The 22,675-nt window shown below is 38.1% G+C and overlaps 1 protein-coding gene across 1 annotated transcript in view; it reads right to left on the reverse strand.

The window, feature by feature from the left end:
- Positions 1 to 439: 439 nt before the first annotated feature.
- LOC122528425 (neuroligin-3-like) overlaps positions 440 to 22,675 on the reverse strand; it is a 62,756-nt gene continuing 40,520 nt past the window's right edge. The window contains exon 5 of the mRNA XM_043653509.1: positions 440 to 595. Coding sequence (XP_043509444.1) covers positions 440 to 595 — 156 coding nt within the window. The remainder of the gene's footprint in view (positions 596 to 22,675) is intronic.

The raw sequence follows: 22,675 nt of genomic DNA on the forward strand, positions 1-22,675 counted from the left end.
TTCACAGAAATATTTAATAACCTTTTCGCGTATTATTGATACACTTAAATTTCTCATAAATGTATAAATATTCTCAGTCTAGTCGTTCGAAGTGCAAGAGACTTGAGAGAATTAATTTACCACCGCCATCGACAGATTTATTCGTTTCTAAAGTTTCCTTATTTTATCCTTCAAGAGTCATTATACCTAGGAAATGCTCGAATTCCTAAGGAAGAGCAATACTCCTCGAGGAGCAAGAAGTCTTTTTTGTTATCCGCAGAGTTTTAAAGGCTCTGTAAGTTTTTATTAAAATTGTTAACTGCGGATGCGGTAATTTCTTATCTCATTTTCAAACAGAGGAATCTCGGTAGCGAAGACGTACAGCACCGTAAGAAAAGAAACAGAAGGTCAATAAGTAGAATGGTTACTACTCGAACCATCGATCAAGATCGTTCTCTACTCACCCAGTTCTGACAAAGTTGGCGAAGTACTGTAGGATGCTCTCGGAGAGTGCCACTTCAGATCTGGTGTAGTTTCTGGGAAAGTGACCGAAACCGTCCACCAATGGCGCTCCGAACACGAATGGCAATTCCTCGCCATGGACAGAGCCCATCTTCTGAAAGCAAAAACGATCGGTCAATGGTTGATCCTACGCCCAGAATCGCAAGAATCTTAAAAAAGAAAAGAAGAAAATGTTCTTTTTTTCTAATTTCTTTAAATATTGCTAATGATAACGCTAATGATAATTATACTTGTGATATTGTACATATGTAAAAATCGTACTCTGTGTGTGTCTCTTCGAGGGTGTATCGACTTCTGCAACCTTTCATCAGAGTTGTTACAGTTTATTTACTATAAAAGTCTATTGAAATAAAATAGACGATGCATTTCGAAAGTAGAGGCTACGTTATTGTTCTTTACGAAATTTTAACAGTTCAAGCTTTTAGCAGCTAGTCCGAGTAATAAATGGGAAGCAAAATCTTTATTGGACGATACGTCAATTAATTAATTACTCGGTTTAAAACAGAGTCCAGAAAATCACGCGAGAACAAAGTCACTGAACCGATGGTTGGTTAAGCTCTCCCTTCAACGGAACATCGACGCAGTCTCATCTTCTCGTTGTAGTGGAGGTATCGCGATGATTAAATTTCCCGGGCTAATAGGTTAGCTCGTATTTCGCGCGGAATATAAATAGGAAGCTATTACTTGGAGCCTAACTTTGCATTCACGAATAAAGAGCATGTTTAAACCACCCTGGTGACCCATTTCTCTCTTTCCCTCGCAGCGAAACTCGCACGAGCTCCGAATGCCTGCACGACCCTTCGCCCAAAAGCCAGAAACTGCAACCAGCTACTACTCGTCGCGTTTCCTAGCTGCTTGGTAATTATTCGCTCGATGGAGAAATCTACGAGGCAGTAATGCGTTGCTTATCGGTCCCAGGAGAGATTTGCCAAACGGCGGACCTGATTCCACCTCGAGCCTCGAAATACGTTGGACACGTCAGCTGCTGGGTAATTCAATTTCTTCGGGGTTCGTGCCCTTTTGCCCGGAGTTGCCCGACTTCCGCCTCGGGACGTGCGTAAAGAACGTGCGATGTATTTTTCTGTTAGCTTGAACTCCTCGTTGCGAGAAGAATCACCGTCCCAATCGTTCTTCAAACGATTTCATTTGCCCCTTGGTTGTCGAATTGACGTAGCGGTGAGAGATTTAATACAACGAGAAGATAAGCTGTTGAAGTTAGAAATTTCTTTTGTTAACAATTTTCAAGTTGATCTGCTCGCGAGTGATTGTTCAATTTTATACCGTGATGAGGCATTTTCAAAGGAAATTTCGTCAAATAGGCACATGGGTTCAATTCAGTAGAATGACTAAGATATAATAATTGTTAAATGTAGATGAATGTAATAACGATTGAGTATTTTTATACAGAAGTTATATAAAATAGAATCTCGTTTATTCAAACGCTCAGATAAAAGAAAAGTTCGGATGATATCTAGAGGTTCACTAGATCTCTCCATGACTCAATCCCATTTGTTCGGATAACGAGAGATAGTAGATAAGGATAACGTTGATTAATTATGCATTCGTTTATCTGAGGCTTTACTGATATAAACGAGATTCCTCTGTATTCTGTTCACGGTGATCAAACCGTATACATTTCGCGTGGCGATGAACACGTTGAAAGTGGTGAAAGAATATACTTCCAAATTTTGTAGAAGTTAAACTCGTAGTACTATGAACGAGTAGTACTTTCCAAGGAATTTCGATTCAAGAATATACTTCCAAATTTTGTAGAAGTTGAACTCGTAGTACTATGAACTCGTAGTACTTTCCAAGGAATTTGGATTCAATCAAAATTTACAAATTGTGGTGACTGAAGAAAAATTTTCAGGAGAAGAGAGAGGATCCAGTGTAGAGAGGATAGAGTCTTGTTCGACAAGGTCTTTCGCCATTAACTATTAACACACATAGAGACTCATACGTTACTGATCTCGTAGCTCATTACCTGCGACCAGGCTGTCATTAATATATCGATCAATATAGTTCAACGCGAAAATAGCTCTTCATCCTTCCGCAGCCTCAGATGTGTCAATGTAATTGAAAAGAAGGATCATACTTTCATTGTTGGTCATCAATTTCATCGATTATACAGAGTGTCTTGTTCTGAATGAATGTTGAAATTACGCGGATGACGAACAATTAGCATTGCTGAAGGCCAGCTCGCTCGTTCCTGGCGAAGGTTGCCCCTCGATCGGCTTCTTAACGAACGATTAACGCGAATCACGAGTTTCTTCGTTAACGACGCCGATTTCCTGTGACCTCGTCGTTCCCCATTATGCTCGTTAATCCAACAAATTGCCCGATTTTCATTTCGCTCCGCTCCTTATTCTCATCGACTGTTACGAACGACTCAACATTCGTTCCTGTTCTCCGTTCGTTCCTTTCCTTGTTTCCTCCGGGCGTTTTTATTAGGGCCATCAACGAGCCTAGAATTTTATTATCGCCCGAGTAGAACGAAGTAAAACCAGCGGTAAAACGCCTTTTACTAAATTACACATTCTCCTGTTTTCACTTAAGACGAATAGCTTGCTGTCATAACAAACAATCCGATTGAGATTGAATCGTCTAAGAAGGGAAATCGTTAGAACACGGTGAAACTAATTTCTTCCTTTTTTTAAACGGAAAAAAGTTTTATATTTAGGGTGTTTACCTAAGTGTGAATAAACTTCGTCACTGAAGGAACCGAAAGAAATGTCCGAGGTGTTGAAAACAAGCATCCTAATTGTTGCAAGATAAATTTTAGAAGTTATGGTGTAAGAGTTTTTAATAGTTCGTATGATCAGAATTTTTTTTGATTAGCAGGTTAGAACTTTAATTTTAATTACCGATAATCAATGCAAATGACTGGAATTTTCTTTTTGTTACTGGATAGGAAAAAAGGAATTAAAATATCACACAATGGTAAATTTAATTTAATAATTTTACTTATCTTTTATTTATAATTGAAATATTCTTTGACATATTTATTAGGATTAGGTTCGAGTATAATTCACAGAGTCTTGATTTTTATTTTCTATCTGATTTTTATTTTGTTAAAAGATTGATATTTTTGTTTCATTTTCGTAGTTTCCAAATACATCTTACTGTATTCAATCAACTGGAAATGTTTCGCTAAATTCAATGCGAAACAAGGAGCATTTGTTCCATATTTGTTTCTAATAAATAAACAGACAGTTTATAAAATTCGAGCGTAACTAAAAATACGTAGTTCAATCTTCCTAATACCTCAATATTAAATATATACAACTGACTCTGCTGAAAAATTAATCTTCCAGCCATCTTCAATCATTGCTTTTTTATTTATACTAGTTCTACTAAATATTACAATTAAATTAAAATTAAATTCGACAATTTACAACTGTCAAAATATTTAGGCATTTATGTACAGGTATTTGTGAAAGATTCTGAAAATTCGATCATTTCTATATATTTTATTTTCCCGAATATTTACAAGGGATTGAAATCGCATCGACTACGTTTACAATTAATGGACGCTTGGTCAACCACGTACCGCTTTCGATTCTAGTTACAATATTCAAAATATCAAAACCTTTGTCCAGAAACTGCCGGGAGGAAAAACGAAATTTTTACTCGCCTCCGGAGAAAGCTTTGGCCGTCCATTAAAAGCAAAGCAGCGGCGAATAGGACAGATTAAATTTTCGTTCGCCGGCGGAAAATTGCTTTTTTGTCGACGGTTGCACGACCGACCGCTGGAAAATAGTTGCACTCGCCGTTGAAAATGAAGTTCGCGGCCGCAGTTTTCTGGTTCGCTGGCAATCGGCTCCGCCGGTTTTCGGCAGCGCCCGGCCAAACTTTCTGCCCGACTCCAACCGGAAGATATGGCTTTCTGATTGCGACCCGGGGTAAGTAAGCAACCCCGCCCTCCCCTGGCGAAGAAATTACTTCACGCTGTTAGTGTCGGCCCGGTGAAAAAGTTGCTCTTCCCACTCGACCAGTCGGCGAGAGTTTCACGCGCGGAACTTTTCGTTCCGCGAAACGTTTTACGATCGGTGAACTTGCCGCGGAAGATTACAGTCGCTACCGAATGCATAACGGCGAATTCACGGAACGCGATCTCGCGTTACACCGGAACGAATAAGCACGCCAACCTAAGACTAGATTGTTTCTTCGCTTCTCGTTCCTCTTTGCTTTCGCGGATACGCGAGCACGGGGGAATAATTTATCAGTAGATTGCGGATTTTTATGCAAATTCACACATTTGCCAGACGGCGAATAATGGTGAAAGTAGAAGCCCCGATGGAAAATTGTTCCACGTATTAAACGCTGCAGGGAGCGTTTGTGCTTTGGATGCTTCTGTATATAGGGTGTTCAGAGGTTTTGCGTTGCAAGACTGGAGTCTATGAATGTTTTTCGTTGGAAAGTTGTAAGGGAAATGTTGTTATTAGTTTAATACATGATATTTACTATTTTTGTGCATAATTCTATTACTATGCTTACAAGTTTACGATAATCAGAAGTGAATTAATCATTTACAAATCAGCATGAAATTTTGTCTGAAATAAATTTTATAACAATTAATATCAACTTTCCATTCATAAAGACGAATGACACTTCAAAGTGCACACGTAATTAGTGCAAGTAAGTATATGTTTCGTATCTTTGTTATATCTTTTTTTTCTTCAACAAACTGTTTTACGATATTTTAGCCTTATTTTGTAGAAACATATTTATAAAATGTAATATTTATGAAATGTAAAAATCCATTTGTCAGTCTAAAGTTGGAGAGTCTGAGAAATCATCTCGGTATTTTCGCGAGACGACCGAGCAAATGAACTGTTTAAACCGGTTAAAGTACCAGCGAGATAAGACAGGTCTGGCAAAGAAAGGGCATTGATCACGTCTTCTCGAGATTCTACCGCCCAGATACGTTGCCTAATGAAATTAATACTATCGAGAGAATTGCGGTCTCGCCGTTAGTCAACACTCGGGGAAACCAACACGCGAAACAATCTCAGCCCCGTGAGTTCAGCACCGAGTGGAACAGTGACGGATACTCGACACGGACTTCTCGGTGTATGGCTATTTTGAACTCGGCGCCAGCTATTTCTCCCCCGCGTCTTAAGGGAAATTTAATAGTAAGGTTGGTTGATTTCCTCGACTGAACGTGATGAATGAAACGTCCGTTCAATTATATCACGGACGGGTATTAAGAACCTAGGAAGATGTTGCATCGCGTGATATTGAATAAAATTCGCACGAGCCGAAATTAATGTGGTTCGATATTTTAAAGAAACGGTGGTGAGCTGTTATCCATCACGTCCGGTTATACAGCGGTGAATAGAATAGAAAAAAGAGTTTATAACTTGTAGGGTAGATAGTACTCGCCGAAACATGAAAAAAAATCTTAATAAACATGGGTCAAAAAATTAATAGCTCATAAACGATCGTCTGTTCATGAACAGACTATCGAGGGAATAAAATTAACTTCTAGAGAATTCGGTGTTCTTTTGTGAAGATAATAGTTTCTATTTATATTTAAAACAAATTTATACACGTGTACAAAAGAACTTGTTATGTTACTGTTGTACTGTGGCTCCTTCTGCGCCAAAGAAGTTTTTTCATATTTTTTGTTAATAAAGTTTTTTCATGTTTCTAAATGATATTCAACGTGTTCAAGTTATGTACATGGTATACATACGATATAATAATACAATGTAATTTCTTTCAAGAAGGAAATTACTATTACATATCTTACACTATATACGTGTAATAACCTGTAATGTAGTATAATAACCTACGTGTTGTGTGGAATATGAAGGTTTTTTATAGAGCCATTAGAATGGCTTTGCCTATCTACAGTGTACGATAATAAAATTTTAAACATTTTTAAATTTTACGAATAAACTGCTTCTAGATGCTTTTTCAGATTGTAAAAAATGTTTGGTCTACGCAGCAGTTTTATTAATCTGAACGAATAAATATAACAGAGTGTGTTCGGTTTAACCGGAGACGTTCAAATATCTCGAAAAAAAACATGAATGATATGAGAAAAATGTTTTAGACAAAAGTTATATGTTATCGAGTAGGGGTGTATGAGAACCGGAAAATATCGGGAACCCGATGGTCGGGACAAGTCGGGCCGGATCGGATTCCCGAAAATTTCGACTACTCTGCAGCGCTGTATAACAGCCTACAAAATATGTATATACACAGTTTAATTTCTTCTGCCAGTAAAGTTATTGGAAACACGAATTCTAAGAATCGTGTGACCTGATGTATACAAACGTATAACTGCGTGCTTGGATATTATGTACGCTGTTGAGCAGTATCGCTTAGAAACTCGGGAAGTTCAGACGTATATTTCAAAATCTGTGCGAATTTAATAAAGATTAAAAATCTTTAAAAAAAATGTCGAGTGATAGTGAGAGTAAAGTTGTGGTAGCAGGAAGTAGTGCAGAAGATATCGTGCAAAGGAAGAAGCTAAAAAGAGAAGCTCCGCTTGGGAACATTTTCAAGAAAAAGATGATACAAAGGCGGAACGCACGCATTGTCACCATGAATTTTAAATTGTAAGTACGCAAATACTACTGGTTTATTACGGCATTTGAAACATATGCATTCAAACATAAATATATGTACTAGAAAAGAAACTGAATCGATATAAAATTTGTCGCATGTACAAAATGATACGCGAAAGATTGTTAAACCAAAAGATATAACAGAAGGAATTGTTCGAATGATGGTTCTAGATCTGCGAACTTTCGGTACAGTTGAAGGCGTGGGCTTTAACGAATTATTTAAGCTTGTTCACAATCCTTTTCCAACTCTTTCGAGAATCCCGATAAATTCGAGAATCTCGAAATTTTCCGGTACCCGTCCCGATCCAGAAAAAAATTTCGTGTTCCCGACCCGAATCGATAATTCGGGTTCTCGTAGTATCGAGGAAGACATGCTATGGTTTTATCCATTGAAACTTGCGATACACCCTATCAAAGTTATATTAAATTTTAAACGGAGATCTCTATTCCGTATTTTATGTTTTCGTAGCTGACGTTAAGACATTTTCAGGATATTGCGCGGAAACTTTGCACCGTTTGCTATCAAAATATAAATGAAATAAACTCAGATCTTTCGTGCCGCGGGCATTAATATTTCTCGATAAATATCTCGATAAATATTTATTTCAATTTCTCTTTTGTCGAAGGACAAGATCTTATAGACAATGAAGAATCACAAATGGAGCGCATACAACGGGTTGAAACGTTAATTTTTATTAAAGAATATAAGAAAAACGTTCGAACGCATTGAACTTATTAATTAATTCATAAATAATCGCATGCACGTGAAAAGAATTAAAAATAATCGTTACAATAATTCAAGTGTATTGCGTTGCCTTGTCGCTCATCTAAAGGTTATATAGTGACAATGTAGGGCAGCATACTACGCGTGGAAATTAATTTGATGCCATTTTTTAAAATTTTATCGTTCAGAGATTTTTATGTGAAAAATATCGATGTTATGAAATATTTCAGTTTAAATCAACAAGAGCAGAGAATTAATCTCTACACCAGATACATTACATTTTTAATTATTTATTAAGATCATTCACGTCTTAAGAGGCACACGCGTTGAAACAATTTGTCGAAACGTCGGCTAGAACGCGTGGAACAATTTCCAGCTGAAAAGTAAAACGAGCAAGTCCTTCAATTTTGCAAAAATTTTGACAATATGGACGCATGCACAGCTCTTGAACGAGGCCAGAAAGTCGTTCAAGGCGAGATAGATCGCGAGAAGAGTGAAACGAGGAACGAGCGGGATCGTTCGGAAAGAAACAAGATCCAGTCGGATCCGAGGATTACTCTAACGAAGTCCTGCTGTATTTATAAAAAGGATCCCGATTAAACCCGAGAGATTCGACCACGAACCGGGTCGGTTCAGCTTTTCGAAAAGGAGCGATTGCAATTCGGACGAACAGCGGCCGAGTAACGAAACCGGGACCTCAGGCGAAAGAATTCTGCGGCTTAAGTAAATAAGAGTGGACAGTAAAGACTCTCGGGGAATAAGCTTAATAAAATAACGAGTCCGGACCAGACGAGCGCCATTCCATTTCGCTTCTCCGGGGGCCGCCGGTTTTTTTTTCAAGAAGCTGCTGCAACGCACGTAACTAGCCCGACTTTTGCACTTCACCGACTGGCCTGCGTCTCAGCTCGAGGATTTTTGCATCCAGTTGAGTGCGTTCTCGCCAAGATTCTTTATTCCGGCCGCGTTGCCACGATAATTGACCCGGCTGACTCGTCAAAATTCAGACGCAAGTTGCAGAGAAGAGAGTAGGAGAGAGAGAGAGAGAGAAAGAAGGAAAATATAAATTGAAAGTGACAGAGACGCTTTGAACTTTCTCCCCTTTATTCGTAAAGTAGAATCGTTTAAGGAAATGAAATTTGTAGGAACCGTTTTACGGTTTGCCAGGAAAAGGGAAGAAATTTCGCGCGAAAGTGGGAAAAATTTCCCCCCCGTTCTTTATATTCGTACATAACGAATGAGAAATTTCCTTGTAGCACTCTTCCCCGACTTTCGAGATCAATTATTCTCAGCTCTCGGTGGAAGGCGAAACGGACAGACCTGTGGTAAAAAGCCACCAGGTCTTTTTCCTAAAATCAAGCAAAAAGTTTTGTGCCTCGGCGGGGAATTATTCGCTGGGGATGGACCGGCGACAAAAGGATGGAATCGGTTAAACTCGAGTCGGGCCAGGCGATCTATTGTCGTCTTCAACGTCTAGATTCTCGTTCGTTTTCTTTCGCTGTTCTTTAGAAAATGTACTTCATACACGAACTCGTCGTACGTTCGATAACGTTCAAGAAAGAACTCACATATCGTGTATCACTGTTAAAATTGAATCAGGGAATTACGAACACAAGCGTCCACGATTTGCGTTCAATTTTTCAATAATCTAAGTTTCTTAATATTCTTAATATTCATTGTTGTATATATTGGTTATTGGCCATCTCGCTTAATATTATCACTCTAGTTTAAATCGTTATCATTATTATAAAACGAAAGACGAATTTCGGGACGTACGCATTCTCAAGTTGTTAAATTTTTTCTGAATAGACGCGTAAAGAATTTGTGAAGATCAGCTGTGATTTTTTAGATGGAATGCACTGATCGATGCAACTCGACGGTAGTCGAAATGCTGAAAGAAATACTGAAACACTTTATATCGAAAAATTATTAATTGAAGTTAATATATCGATAATTTAAAACAATTACAATTTTGAAAAGTGGAAACATTTCCATATCACTATTAAGATTTTACTAAAAATAAAAAAAAAAAGAAGAAAAAGTTAATATCATCAAAATATGGACACATCGAAACTATTTATTTTTCGTTGTAACATTTCTCATTGCAGATGATGATAACGATGTAAGTCAAGATAATAATATGAGATGAAATACCCTTTATAATTATATTATATAATGTATAATATATATTGTATTATATTATACTATATTATAGCTGGGGTGTTACAATATATATTATTATATTATACTATATATGGGGTATTATAATATATATTATTATATTATACTATTATATGGGGTATTATAGCTGGCATATTATAATATATATTGTATTATATTATACTATATTATAGTAGGTTTTTATACAAATTCATATTTTTACTTAGATAGAAAATTATTTTACGCGTTAAATATTATTGGAAGCGCTATATTTTGAATATTCCTACCTACTACAATATTCTGTTTACCGTTCTAGAATATCGCAAGTTTCATACAGCTTAAAAGTAAAATATTGTCCGACCGCTTAAAGGAATAAAATAATAATAAAGTAGAGCGGTCGTATAAGTGGTATTGGAACGTGTTTGGTCAGGCCGAGCGCGGTAGCCTTTCTTAATGGACATTTTGCGACGACGTAATTATTTTAAACCAATTGACGTTCGATAAAATGACATTTCACTGCACGGAACGTGTGCATTGAAACTTTCGCGAGACACTGCACGCTTCAGATAACCTTCCAGTTATTCAAAACATTTTCTGATTATTAAAATAAAAAATGAATTACTCTCTTGCTCAGATATTCCTGTTTTCCAACCTGTGCAGTCAAGCAACACTGAAATTCGAAAACACTCGTGCAAAACCTGCATCCTCATCGCGTTGTTGAAAATTCGTGGGACCGTCTTAGCCTTAGCTTAAAGAGCTCGCCGCGCGTTCACTCCCCCCCTCGCAAATTCTCGTTTGTTACACCGTCGCTCGTTTAATGAACACAACGATATGAGTGCAAGCAACAAATTTCACGGAGGGGACGAGCATTCGTTGTAAACGCAGCGTAACGTCGCGTTGTCGGGGAATAGACGGTTTCCTCCCGCGACGACGTGTGTGTTCCTCGTTTGTTTCGCCAGGTAGAGCCTGGACGTTGCGGAATTCTCGAGTGAAAGTTACATCTTAAACGGCCCGAGTTCGTCCGCCCAAGGAACGTATACTCCGCGGACACACAGCCGAGAATGAAGAGACGCCGCGACGCTTTTGTAACGAGATCGGGGTTTAACGACGACGCAAATTTCCCGTGCAATTTTCAAACCGCCTCGGCTCCTCCTTTTCTAATTACTCGACGCTCAAGTCTTTCGAACTTTCGGAGCGCTCGCGAGAACATTTTTTTTTTTTTTCTCTCCCACGTTATACCTCCGCCGAAACTTTCCTCTCCAAAACCATCGGTTTCTTATTTCCCTTGTGAAAACGTTGAGCAAGACAAGCAAGCGGACGGTTCGAAGCACCTCGGAGCCCCGAGGACGAATTAAAAAATCCTCGCGGTACGCGGAACATCGCCAAGTTGTGCACCGGCGTTCGTTTTGTTCATAAAATGGATAGATAGCGGCGATAAGCGCGGTACGTGCAGCGATAGGTGGTCCGCTTAATCGCCATGGGAAAGTTACACAGTGTAAGTCGGTGTATTCGTCTGGCGGAGTGTTTGGCTAATACCGGCGATACCGGAGGGAAGGAGCTTTCCCTGTTGTCTTCGTAACAGTGCCGTAAGTTCAACAACTGCATGAACAGCCGATGAAATTGTCGCCGAATGCCGCGGCGATCTGCTCGAGCTACTCGGCGCCGCACGTTAACGCATTATCTGCCGAGCATCTTCCCTTTTCCAAATGACGCCGGTTGCCCGTGAAATTTCCTCGTCTACGTACGTATATTTTCTCCATTTTCCGAGGATTATCTCCAGAAATGTCTTCTTGTCTCGGTCATTTGCTGTCAGAGTATTTAGAAAAAATATACGCACGAAGATTATTAGAAGTTAATTGAAATTGTTGCCGCAATGAAATTTGGGTGCTTCCGTGCTTGCTCACGATTAATTAAGAATTAGCGAAAAGCTTTGTGAATACGAGTTTTACTCGTGCCGAGTATGTTTGACGAAAGGACTGTATTAATTGTTTGGCTATTATTATTTGTGCAGTATCAGAAGTTATAAGACTAGGCTAGTTTAATTACGTGCGACGGAAAAAATTTAAACGTCATCGGGTCTGATGAAAATTGAGGAAACGCGAGGTTTGAAAGTTATTGCAATATCGCAAGAATTATTATTTTGTTCGAAGCCAGCCTTCTGTTCGGCCAGCGTTCGATAAATTTTGGATAATTTCGACATAGGCGATAATTTTCTAATCACGATATACGAATACACGCGCGTATAGCATGGTGGCTTGAATGCGCCGAACACGATGGTCCTTTCAAAAGGCGAACAGACACGGGACGGCAGTTCATTTCGGGGCGATAATTGCCGCGCCATCTAATTCAATTCATTATAATTAATTCATCATATTTTAATCTCCGGGGCTGTGCGCGCGCTCCGCGCGCATAATCGCGGCGTGACAATACCTTCGTCGTTCCGTGTTTGCATTATCGATTGTTAATTACGCTCGGCGCTTCTGGTTCCCTCAATTTTCGCTGCTACGCGCGACAGCCTTCGGCCTTTCCCGAGTCAATGCGAATTCAAAAAGTTCACCGGGCACCGTTCGATTCGGCAACCGTGAATTCGATTGCAATTTTTTTCACCCTCCGAGGAACGAACGAACAACGACAAAAGAGCCAGTGAACAATGACTCGACTCGGCGAATGCGTTATAGCGATCGAGAAATTGGCCGGACACAGGCGTTAATTAAGTAAATGAATAAAGGATCGATTGAAGAGGAGAGTGGCGGGGGAGAGGAGGGAGTGATGTAATTGAAGGAGGATTGGAGCTTTTCTAATCGTCCAGTTTTGTGATTTTTAATCACAGCGTTCTCTCTATTTTTTTAATCAACTGTGAAATTACCCCGAGTCAAAAATCGAGAAAAAAAAAAAGAAAGAAACGTCGTATAGAAATGACGCGAGAGGAAGAGAGGAAAAGTAATTTCGTTTATGAATTCTCAATAAACGAGCGTGTGTGTGTGTGTGTGTGAATCGGCGCGCAAAATAAGACAACCAAAGGTTCAGTTATTGGTCGAACAAGTGGGCCAATTAGCGAAATAATGAGCCGTCAGGTGATCGAGCAGTGTGAAAAATTGGATAATAGTTGATTGATCGAATCAACGCCGCGCCAAATGAATCAGCAATTTGCAAATCGATCGACACCGGTAATCAGCATAAGTCACCGAGTAAATAAAGTTTCCATTGAATGAATTGAAAAGGTGCGAATCACGTTTGGACAACACGTTTGGCGTGAAACAACGTGAAATAACGGAGGGGAATCGTGTCTGTTTTTACCAATTTCTCCAGTCGGCAACACAATCGACTGGTGGACAAGATTCGCAGGGATACAAAAAGGTTAAAGCAATCCGGGTCTCTCGCTCCTGTTTTATTTGCCATTATTTCATCGTGTCTTCGTCCGCCGGATAGCGCGGCGTTTCTCCTTAGTCCTTAAACGTATTAGGTCGGTAAACAGGAGCGTTTTATCGGCCAATAGAACCCGCGAAACAACCCTCGGGGTGATTCTGACGTCGGGTCCCACCGGCTCTTGTTGTTTTATTACGCGGTCAAAGCGATTTTAAATCACCCCTGGGACGTTCTCAGTGCCGCTGAAAGGTTTCGGTCGCCTTTAGCCCGGTGCCCGGGCAACGCGAAAGACCCTTAGCCTCCGCGAGGAATCCGGGTCACCGATGGCCGACGATCTTTAATAATTCCTTCACGACCGGATTTCTCGGCGACGACGCCAACGATTCGCACCGAGATCGTCGACTCGTCCGACGATCGATGCAAACTTCAAGAAGACGACTGCCCGACGTTGCAACGTCGAGTGTCAAAAGTTGTCACGCAGCGTGCAAGTTAATTGGATATAATTGGACGAGTATCAAAGATAAAAGAGAGAGAGAGAGAGGGAAATGGACAGTTCGTTAAAATTCATCAATCGTAGTTTCTTTTGTAATCTAATTACGCCGGTTGTGGATTTAATTAAATTTATGAGAGAATATCCGATATCGAGTTATGCGTCTCGAAACGTGATTTCCATAGATGTGTCCGTCTCTCTGTTGAGGGGGCAATCTTTTTGATGTTTGACCGCCGCCAAGTTTCCTCGCGAAGTTTCCAAGACCTTCCCGCGATACTCGCGATATGATTCTCGAAAGATTTTCATCTTTCTTCCGCCCCCTCACCCACCCCCTTCTCCTCCCTCCCTCCCTCCCTCCCTCCCATCGAGTCCGAGGTTTTCAGGTCAGCCAAGTTGCGTCGCTCGTTGCGAAGCTAGCCATTAATGATACGAGTCGGGGAGCTTTCCGTGTTCCCCGATCCGATTGAATTTCTTCTCTCTCTTTTACCGTCCGAGTTTCCGTCCGGGATAGCTTCGATCTCCATTTTGTGGATCATTACCCTTCCTCCCGTGACGCCGTGTTCAGAGAGTCGAGAGACACGGGATTTCCTTAAGCTCGTTACCGTTTTGCTTTTGATCGCGATTGTTACCGGGAACGTTGTTTCGTTCGAAAATCGGTTCGAAACGCTGCGCCGTGGAATAATAAATCATTAACGTGATGGTCGAGACTTCCACCTTCTTTCCTCTCTCTCTTCTTTCCTCCCCCCCCCCCTCAGCTTTTTCCGCGAGGATAATTTTCCGCTTTTTTCTAGAAATAACCGTCTGTCAGCGGGATAAATCTGTTGCGGGTAATCGCGGAGCTTTTGAAACTGTCGAAAAAAGCCGCTTGCGATCGTCGAAAGACTCGCGGTGCAGTCGGGCGCCCAAAGGGACAAAGTTCCACGAGAGCATTTTCTCACAAAGGCACACCGATGTTAAACAATTTTACGAAATGATGTGTAGCTTACTGAATCCAACCGACCGGTTGAACACGAGTGTTTGAGGATGTTTCATGACGGCGGATGGAGGATTGTTTAAAGAGCAACGAATTAATCTATAATTTCGTGAAGTAGAGTTATATTCAACGAGAACGACGAACAGGTATAATGTAATTCTTTCTTTTTACTTTTTTATATAAAAGCGATTTTCCCGTAATAGATATAATATATTTTTTATCGTTAATCAATAGTCGTTTATCAGTATCATATAGTGGATATCCTTTCGGAATCTATATCGATTACTCGTAACAGTATTCTGAAGGTATTTAAATTAATAGTATTTAAAAATATTTAAATTAATGCCTCGAGATATATCGTTGCTTGAGATAAGAGCAGATACCTAAAATTTCAAATGTATTCTTTATGTTTAGAGATATCCAAGTGTTTATCAACGAGTATACACTTTGTAGACAAATGTAAATTTTAAAACCTTCTTTTGCCCGTCACTTTCTCTTCTTCCATCTTCACCGCTTCTTTCATCCTTCTATTTCCTCCTGTTCAATTTTTTGGAATTTTAAACAGGGATCGAGAAAGTTGTCGAACTTTCTAATAGCTTCTGTTTAAAAGATGGACCGTGCAACTTGTTTAAAAACCGTTCTCACAGTGCAAGTTCCAATGAGAACAGACAAAGAAAAGTTCTCAGTTCGAATAAAATTTGCGCGAAAACGTAAAAATGAAAATTGTTCAATAATTTATTCGTTAATGTTACTAAAGTTCTCAGTCATTCAGTAAATAGTACTGAAACAATAGTAGTTAAATTCATGCACTGAATACGTTATTTATTTGTAAAGTATTTACATAGAGATAATTCACAGTTCAAAGCTTGTTTACGTTTCTGTTTGATTAAGGATAAACATGATATTTTGTAATGTAATATCTGTGTTTTGTAATGTAATATTGTGATTATTATTGGTTAGTTGGTTTGTTATTGCGTTGCAGTACATTTCACTTTGAACTTTCAATAAATACGGTATTACATTGGTAAATATAAAATTAATATCTAATCGTTTGGTATTTTTATTTATCTTATGGAATTTTTCAGGAACAATTCCAAATAACTTGTCGGAATTGATGGAATTTTTTATTATATGGATTTTAAAATATCTGTTCCATGAAAATATTCTTCAAAGAAGTTCTAACATTTCTTTCGATGAAAATTTCACAGCAACAGATATTCTAACTCTAAGCGGAGTATTTTCTTGAAAGTAAAAAAATAATTGTTTATTTCGATTTCTGAGAAAATAAAAAATAAATAAACCAACTTGGTTATCGTCGGTGATGAAATTTTTATGAAAAAATATTTTCGCTCATAGTTTCTTTATTACCTCCGAGATTATCAACGACAAATCCCTCTCTTTCGCGTATTATTCAGCTTTTTCTTGTTTCGTCCTTCCGAATGCTGCAGGAATTTCAATTGAAATATCGTTATTTTAGTAACGATCACCTTCGTCACGTAATATTAAATTGAAAATATCGGTGCACGGTGAAATATCGTTTTCCAAATATTACAACTTTGATCGTGCGTAGCTTTTTTAAAATATCATGTACAATATTTAATCAGGTTGTTCTACGTGATTCAGCACACTTTTGCCAGAAATGTAAATTCCAAATTTATGAAAATTATTAATTTCAAAATTGAAAAATTCTTGGAACGTAGTTGTTACGACATTTTCCATTCGCATTCTGTTTTAATTAACTTGTGTATTAAAAGATTGTGAAACGAAATGGAAGATGTTTCATATGCATCCTGCAAATCCTAATCACTATGGATTTTTATGCATTTAAAAATGTGACATATGAAACCGCAGATAATTTGAAATATAAAATACCCAAAATGTTTTGTATAATTCACATTATTTGGTACATAAAATAGCTTCTTTTACCAAGGCGCCATTTTCTTTGTTGTATTCTCGAAAATACACATTCGCTGTGTACTCTGATTTGTCAAATTGTAGTTCATCTAGCGGGTGGGATTCTTCGAATGGCATATTTCGTATAGACGTTTCGCGAACGAGTCGTTTAAAAAACCGAGACGAACGACGCCACGTTCAGACTTTTCCATTTAAATTTAAATCTGTGTGACAGCGTACAATGCTGTGCAACGGAGAATCTCGTTGTTGAAGCGGCTAGAAAATGCGGAGGAAATTGACAGATGCGTGAATCAACGATACCGAATCACAGATCGAAAATTGTTTAACGATTTTTGATTTTTGTCTCGATAAAAATCTATCTGTCTCTAATAAGGAAATTCCTACACTAGATGTTTTCTACTAAAAATATCGCTCTCAAATACGATACATTTTTCCTGAAAAACCCATTATACACGTATTTTTAACATATATGTATTTTCAACATTTTTGATAATAAAATATTCTGCCAGAGTTGGAAATAATATCCGTTTTCAAGTTCCTTAATTCTCGATATGAATTCGATGCAATTTTCGATATAAATTATACATACAAATTCATACTTTCAAGAACTCAATTAAAAAGAGCTAACCCTCTATAAAAATTTGCTTTATTAAATTTTGTAATTACATTAAACATTAAAGAATATTACTATTGAATATTAAATATTACAGAATGAAATGTTACAAAAAGAAAGGCTAAAAGTTAAATAAAATATTTGTTTCGCCTATCGAACATTTTACATCATATTTTTTTCACATTGTGCGCATGCTGTGCAAATTAAAATCTGTAGCGTACGTATTAAATTCAACAACGAGGTTTCGGTCTCGGTTGTTAAAGCAGAACGTTAAAGGGGAGGACGAGCAAATTCTTTCGAAATCTAGTCTCGCCGCTAAGTTTAAAAATCTTTCGATTAATGTAACGTACACGGACGGTCGCTTCGATACAAAACGATTTCAACACACCGGGAAGGGGAATGCAAACTTCGTCCTCATCAAAGTGCAAATTAAGTTCAACAGAGGCCACGTGAATGCCGTTTCCTCGTTTCGATCATTACCCGTGCTCGTTCTCCTTCCTTCGGGGGGAAGCCGCCGTTCGTCGACGCATTAAGTCTCGCATAATCGGATGCTAGCAGGCTTAACTGATCAGTGTCCATTACAACGCTTCCAAAGGAGTAATCCCGGCAAAGTCAGCCATTATCGTTCACCGCGTTCTGTTTCGCTAAAGAGCAGCAAGCAGCTACTTATCGAGCATTTTACAGGCATTCCGGTGAATGCGCGTGCTGCTTGCAAAGCTACCTTCCCCGATGAATACGCTGGCTACACACGTTGCTATCTCCCTGTTGAAGCGAATCTCTCTCTCTCTCTCTTTCGCGAATTTACGCTCTATACTGTCCAGCTTGAACTGACCGTCTCGCTCTCGTTTCTAATTCAGCTCAGTCGAACAATTCTTTTGTGGCCGAATATGGAAATTTTTTTACCTGGATCTGGAGACAGTGAAACGTGGAAGTTTCTCGCAATGAATCTCGCTTTTGATAGCGTGTTATAATAGATCTTGCAGCGTGTTGAGTTTGAGCGAAGGTGTTTTTTTTTTTCTTTTTATGTGTTCCCGGTCGTGCGTGAAGGAAAATTGACGGTAGTGTGTAATGTTATATTCGTGTATCTACCACGCGCGACGAATCGTATACGAGATCTTGTCAATCACGATGAAATCTATCTATCGATTTCCTTTTGTAATGTTTTTATTCGTAGCAGTGGATTGCAAGAATAAATTTATCCTTACTGTGGAGAATTTTATTTATATTTATTATTCATCATTTTATTCAATTAGAATAATTAGGAGGATGGAAGAAAATTTGTAGTTTCGTAATTTCAGTGAATTATTCCTCATTTAAAAGAGAAGAGGCTTACATTTCCACGACACGATAACCTCCAGGCAATTTCTTGGCTTTTTCTACATCAATTTTTTGGCACGTTCAATTTTTCATAGGACCTTCTCTTCCTTTTTGAAAAACAAAAGGTTAACGATCGAAATAACCGGCGGAACGACCAGCTCGAATGTTCTTCACGGCAAACATAGCGCGCATTCCAATTTTTCGCAGTTGGCTCAAGTTTCTAGCTCGCCGGGTAATTAACAAACACAGTTCTTACTCAAAATGTAAAACATTGCTGGGTTGTAGCTGTGTTCGTAACACGGACCTCTGTGTTTTCTTGCGACTTACAACGCGGCATTTAGAATGCAATTCTGCTGCAACGACGCTTCTTGCTTAGAAATGCGTTGCCAGGTAATTGCAGCATTAAACTGTCTAATTCTAAACACTGTTTTAGATTCCATTTCCGTTTTACACTCTTGTGAAGGTCTTTGCGAGATAACGTTAATTATACAACTCCAATTGCCTTTGCTGTTACCAACTTGACTAACTAGGATAGACTAACACTGGATATCCGATGCTTTTTCGTGTCGCATGTTTTGGGAGGTCGCCTAACCTCCCTATTATCTTCGCGTCACATCCTGTCATATCGATTTAGACAGGTTTCACCACAGCTCTACCATAGAATAGAAATTAATATCAGAAAATATGAATAACGTTGTTACGTCTGCGCCGAGGATTATTTTTATTGAATTGAACGTTCTGTCATTTGCACGACAATACTTAAGAGACGATCAACTTAATTTTTGATTGTAATATAGTTATTTTTTATGCAAATTGAAACGGACTTGTAAATTAGCATTTAGTATATGTCAACAGAGTTACAAGTTACTACATTAACTGTGCAAATATAGTTTCGATTCGGAAAAATAGAGTAAATAGTAGAGTAAATTTAATTTTTAGCCAGTGAAAATGAATTTTTATACTTTCTATTGTGATAAATAAATATTGTGAGGGCGTAAATTGTAACAGAAGTGTAAGAATTATTAAATCATTCGTGTAATAGAAAAACTGTGACAGAAAAATTGTATTAGTGTACTAGTAATTTTTGTCGTTTCTTTCGTCAGCTTTTACCAATTCACATAGGTTCGTTTCAGGATTATTTTATTCATCGGTATTAAAAGAATTTTAATATTTACAAACACGCATGTCGGTTTCAGCTTGCACGTGCACGAAATATTGATTATGACCAGAGTGTAGAAAAAGTCATGGAATGACAATTATTTTTTCGAGTAGAATGTTTCTGGCTATAAACAACGATTATTATTTTTCAACCGACAATTTTTTTTCGTTGTCAGTGATTATTGCTGAGGAAGATTTATTTCGATTATTCGTAACATAGGGTAACTCTGTCCTTTTTTCATCAATTTCAGCGAGATTTATGTTAACTCTACGATTATTATTATTATTATTCCTGGCATATAATTTCTTCCTTCATTTATAACGGTTGCGAAGTAAATTACCTTTATTGATAATTATTATAAACGATGAGATGGTAATGGCTGCTCGGTGACAGTGATTATCAGTAACAAAAGGAGATTTTGATCATTCGTCATCGTTATTTATAATTAGAACGTTTGAAAAACGAAATTTTCTGAAAAATTTTCTTCACATTTTGTGACTAATATCCTTGCTTTGAATAATAAATAAGTCTCTGTTACGTACCGATATTTTTCATGAAAATCCTCCTCGGAAAATAACCATTACTTTTGATCCCTGAATTTTATTACATTTCGAATAAGTTGCGCTGCAATTGCTGTTATCCATTTCCACCAGGAAGAACTTAATTTTACAAAACGATGAGAAAATTTAATTTTCAGGCATTGTTCAAATTTGTCAATTGTAAATTGACTTTCTCGTACTTGTAGTCGCATCCTGTTCAGAATCAATTTACCGATCCCACCCTGGTTTCTCGTAGCTCGTGTCAAATAGAAACGGCTCGAATTCATCGAATTCATCGTAAATATTAGTCCGTTCGATTAAAGGACAAAGAGAAATAAAAGATAGGGGGAAAGAGCGAGTAATCTTTACGCGTACTCGTTCAACATTCATTTTGAAACAACAACTTTTAATTAACCGTTCCACGAAATCCTCTCCCGTGTTTTACATTAAAGTCGACAAAAATTTCGTTCCTGTTATTCAGACTCCGTTAGAATAAGCGCTGAGAAGCAATTAATTTATAATTCAATTTTGCTTTGGCATAATACTATGATATTTTGATATATATTTTTTATTACACATATAGACGTGAAATAGCTTGGTAATTCTTTCGAATGTGAGGATTTATGAGCAAAAGGTTACCAAAGTGAATGGAATGGATTTTGATCTCATTTTTTTTTCTTGATCTCTAACAAGGAACGCTCTTAATATTAGTTAATCGTCGAACGACGGATGGTTTCGTACGTGCATTGTGCATTGAATCAAAGCAGACTGATGGAATAATAATAACGTTGCTTTTAACGTTTCGTCATGTGTGAAATGTAAATTAGAATCTTATTATTTTCATAAATTTACGCGTTTTTTTTAAAGATGACAATTATTAAGAAGACCAGGGACAAGTCGATACATTTTATATCGTACAAATTATGTTGAAACTTGGAGAAAAAGAAAAGAACATGATTATAAATTAGATTATAAATTAGAAAATGTTCACTCGACGAAATCGAAATGTATCAATTAATTCACGCTATCACGGAGACGCGTGTGTGTACACTTTAATGATTTTCATCAAGTTATACTCGGGCCTTTTACTAGAATACAAATTTTACTAGAAATACAAACGATACTGAAAGGTATTGCAAGTGGCCTTAATTTACAAATTACCGTGTTAATCATTGTCGCCACGAATCCGTTATTGTTAGCGAGGATGGACCTTAATCTAGCGATTTGCAACGCGATCCATATGCAACGACAGAAGAATGAACTGTAGCCGTGAGTGGCTATTAGAGGAGAGCTCGTAGCCTCGTTTTCGAACGTATGATCGAGTACGGTGATTCGATTTCATTGGCGATTCGCCATGAAACTCGAAACGAACTGGCAACGTCCGATTTACTTAGTATTGCCTTCCCTCGCTTGGCTTCGTTCCGCCTCTCGCAATTTCGTTTCGTCTTCCGGTGGATAAATGAATCGTAAATCCCTTTACCGTGCCCCCCCCTCCCCCGCCCCCCTTCTTCCGTTCATTTTCCTCTTGTCTACCTCTATCATGAATTCAATATTTATACCTGTGTTTTCTGTATGACGATCGGGTTCCTCGCAACGCAATTGCTCGCGGCAATTTAACGTCGAGGTGGATCAAATTGAACTTTTCAGATGATTCTAGCGATCGATTCAACGTTCGCGTTATCAAGCACGTCGAGATATGACGAATTTCAGATTTTCCTCTCTTTTACAACGGCTGAAAGGACACTTGGAAATTAGCATTGATTTCTGTCTAGACGGAGACACAATCGTATCGGTTTATTTATTTCAATTATTGTATTTTCGTATCGTAGTTGCAGTGTCAACTGTTCCGATGTAATTTCACTTAACAGAAGGACATATCGAAATGTCAGTTATCGACTTTGACAAAATAAAAGTATAAAGTTTTTATGGAAATATTTTCACACAACCGAAAAGGGAAAAAACTAATATGATAACTGCTTTTATAATGCGGTAATCGAGATTATGCCCAACCAATGTTTAGTGTTAATAAAAAAGAAATATTCTAGAGAGAGTATTAACGTTTCATTCGTTTACAGTCACCGTGAAATAATATACACGTGATGTCTGTCGGGATGTTTCAAATAAACGCTTCAGACGTTTCCTTCTTCGCCATTTACTTCGTGTTTTATTTCCAAGTTGATCTACGATCTGTGTTTCTTTTCGAGTCAGATGTGTTGCAAGATTTTCTATAACTTCCTTTCAATTAGTTCAAACTGCTCGAGGCTTTACTCCATTATTAACAGGGGAGCTTGTATTAATAGGTGGTTTCTAACGTATACACGTATAACGTTATACACGTATAAAT

This window comes from Frieseomelitta varia, unplaced genomic scaffold (assembly GCF_011392965.1).
Source record: "Frieseomelitta varia isolate USP_RPSP 00005682 unplaced genomic scaffold, Fvar_1.2 scaffold_11, whole genome shotgun sequence".
NCBI lineage: Eukaryota > Metazoa > Arthropoda > Insecta > Hymenoptera > Apidae > Frieseomelitta > Frieseomelitta varia.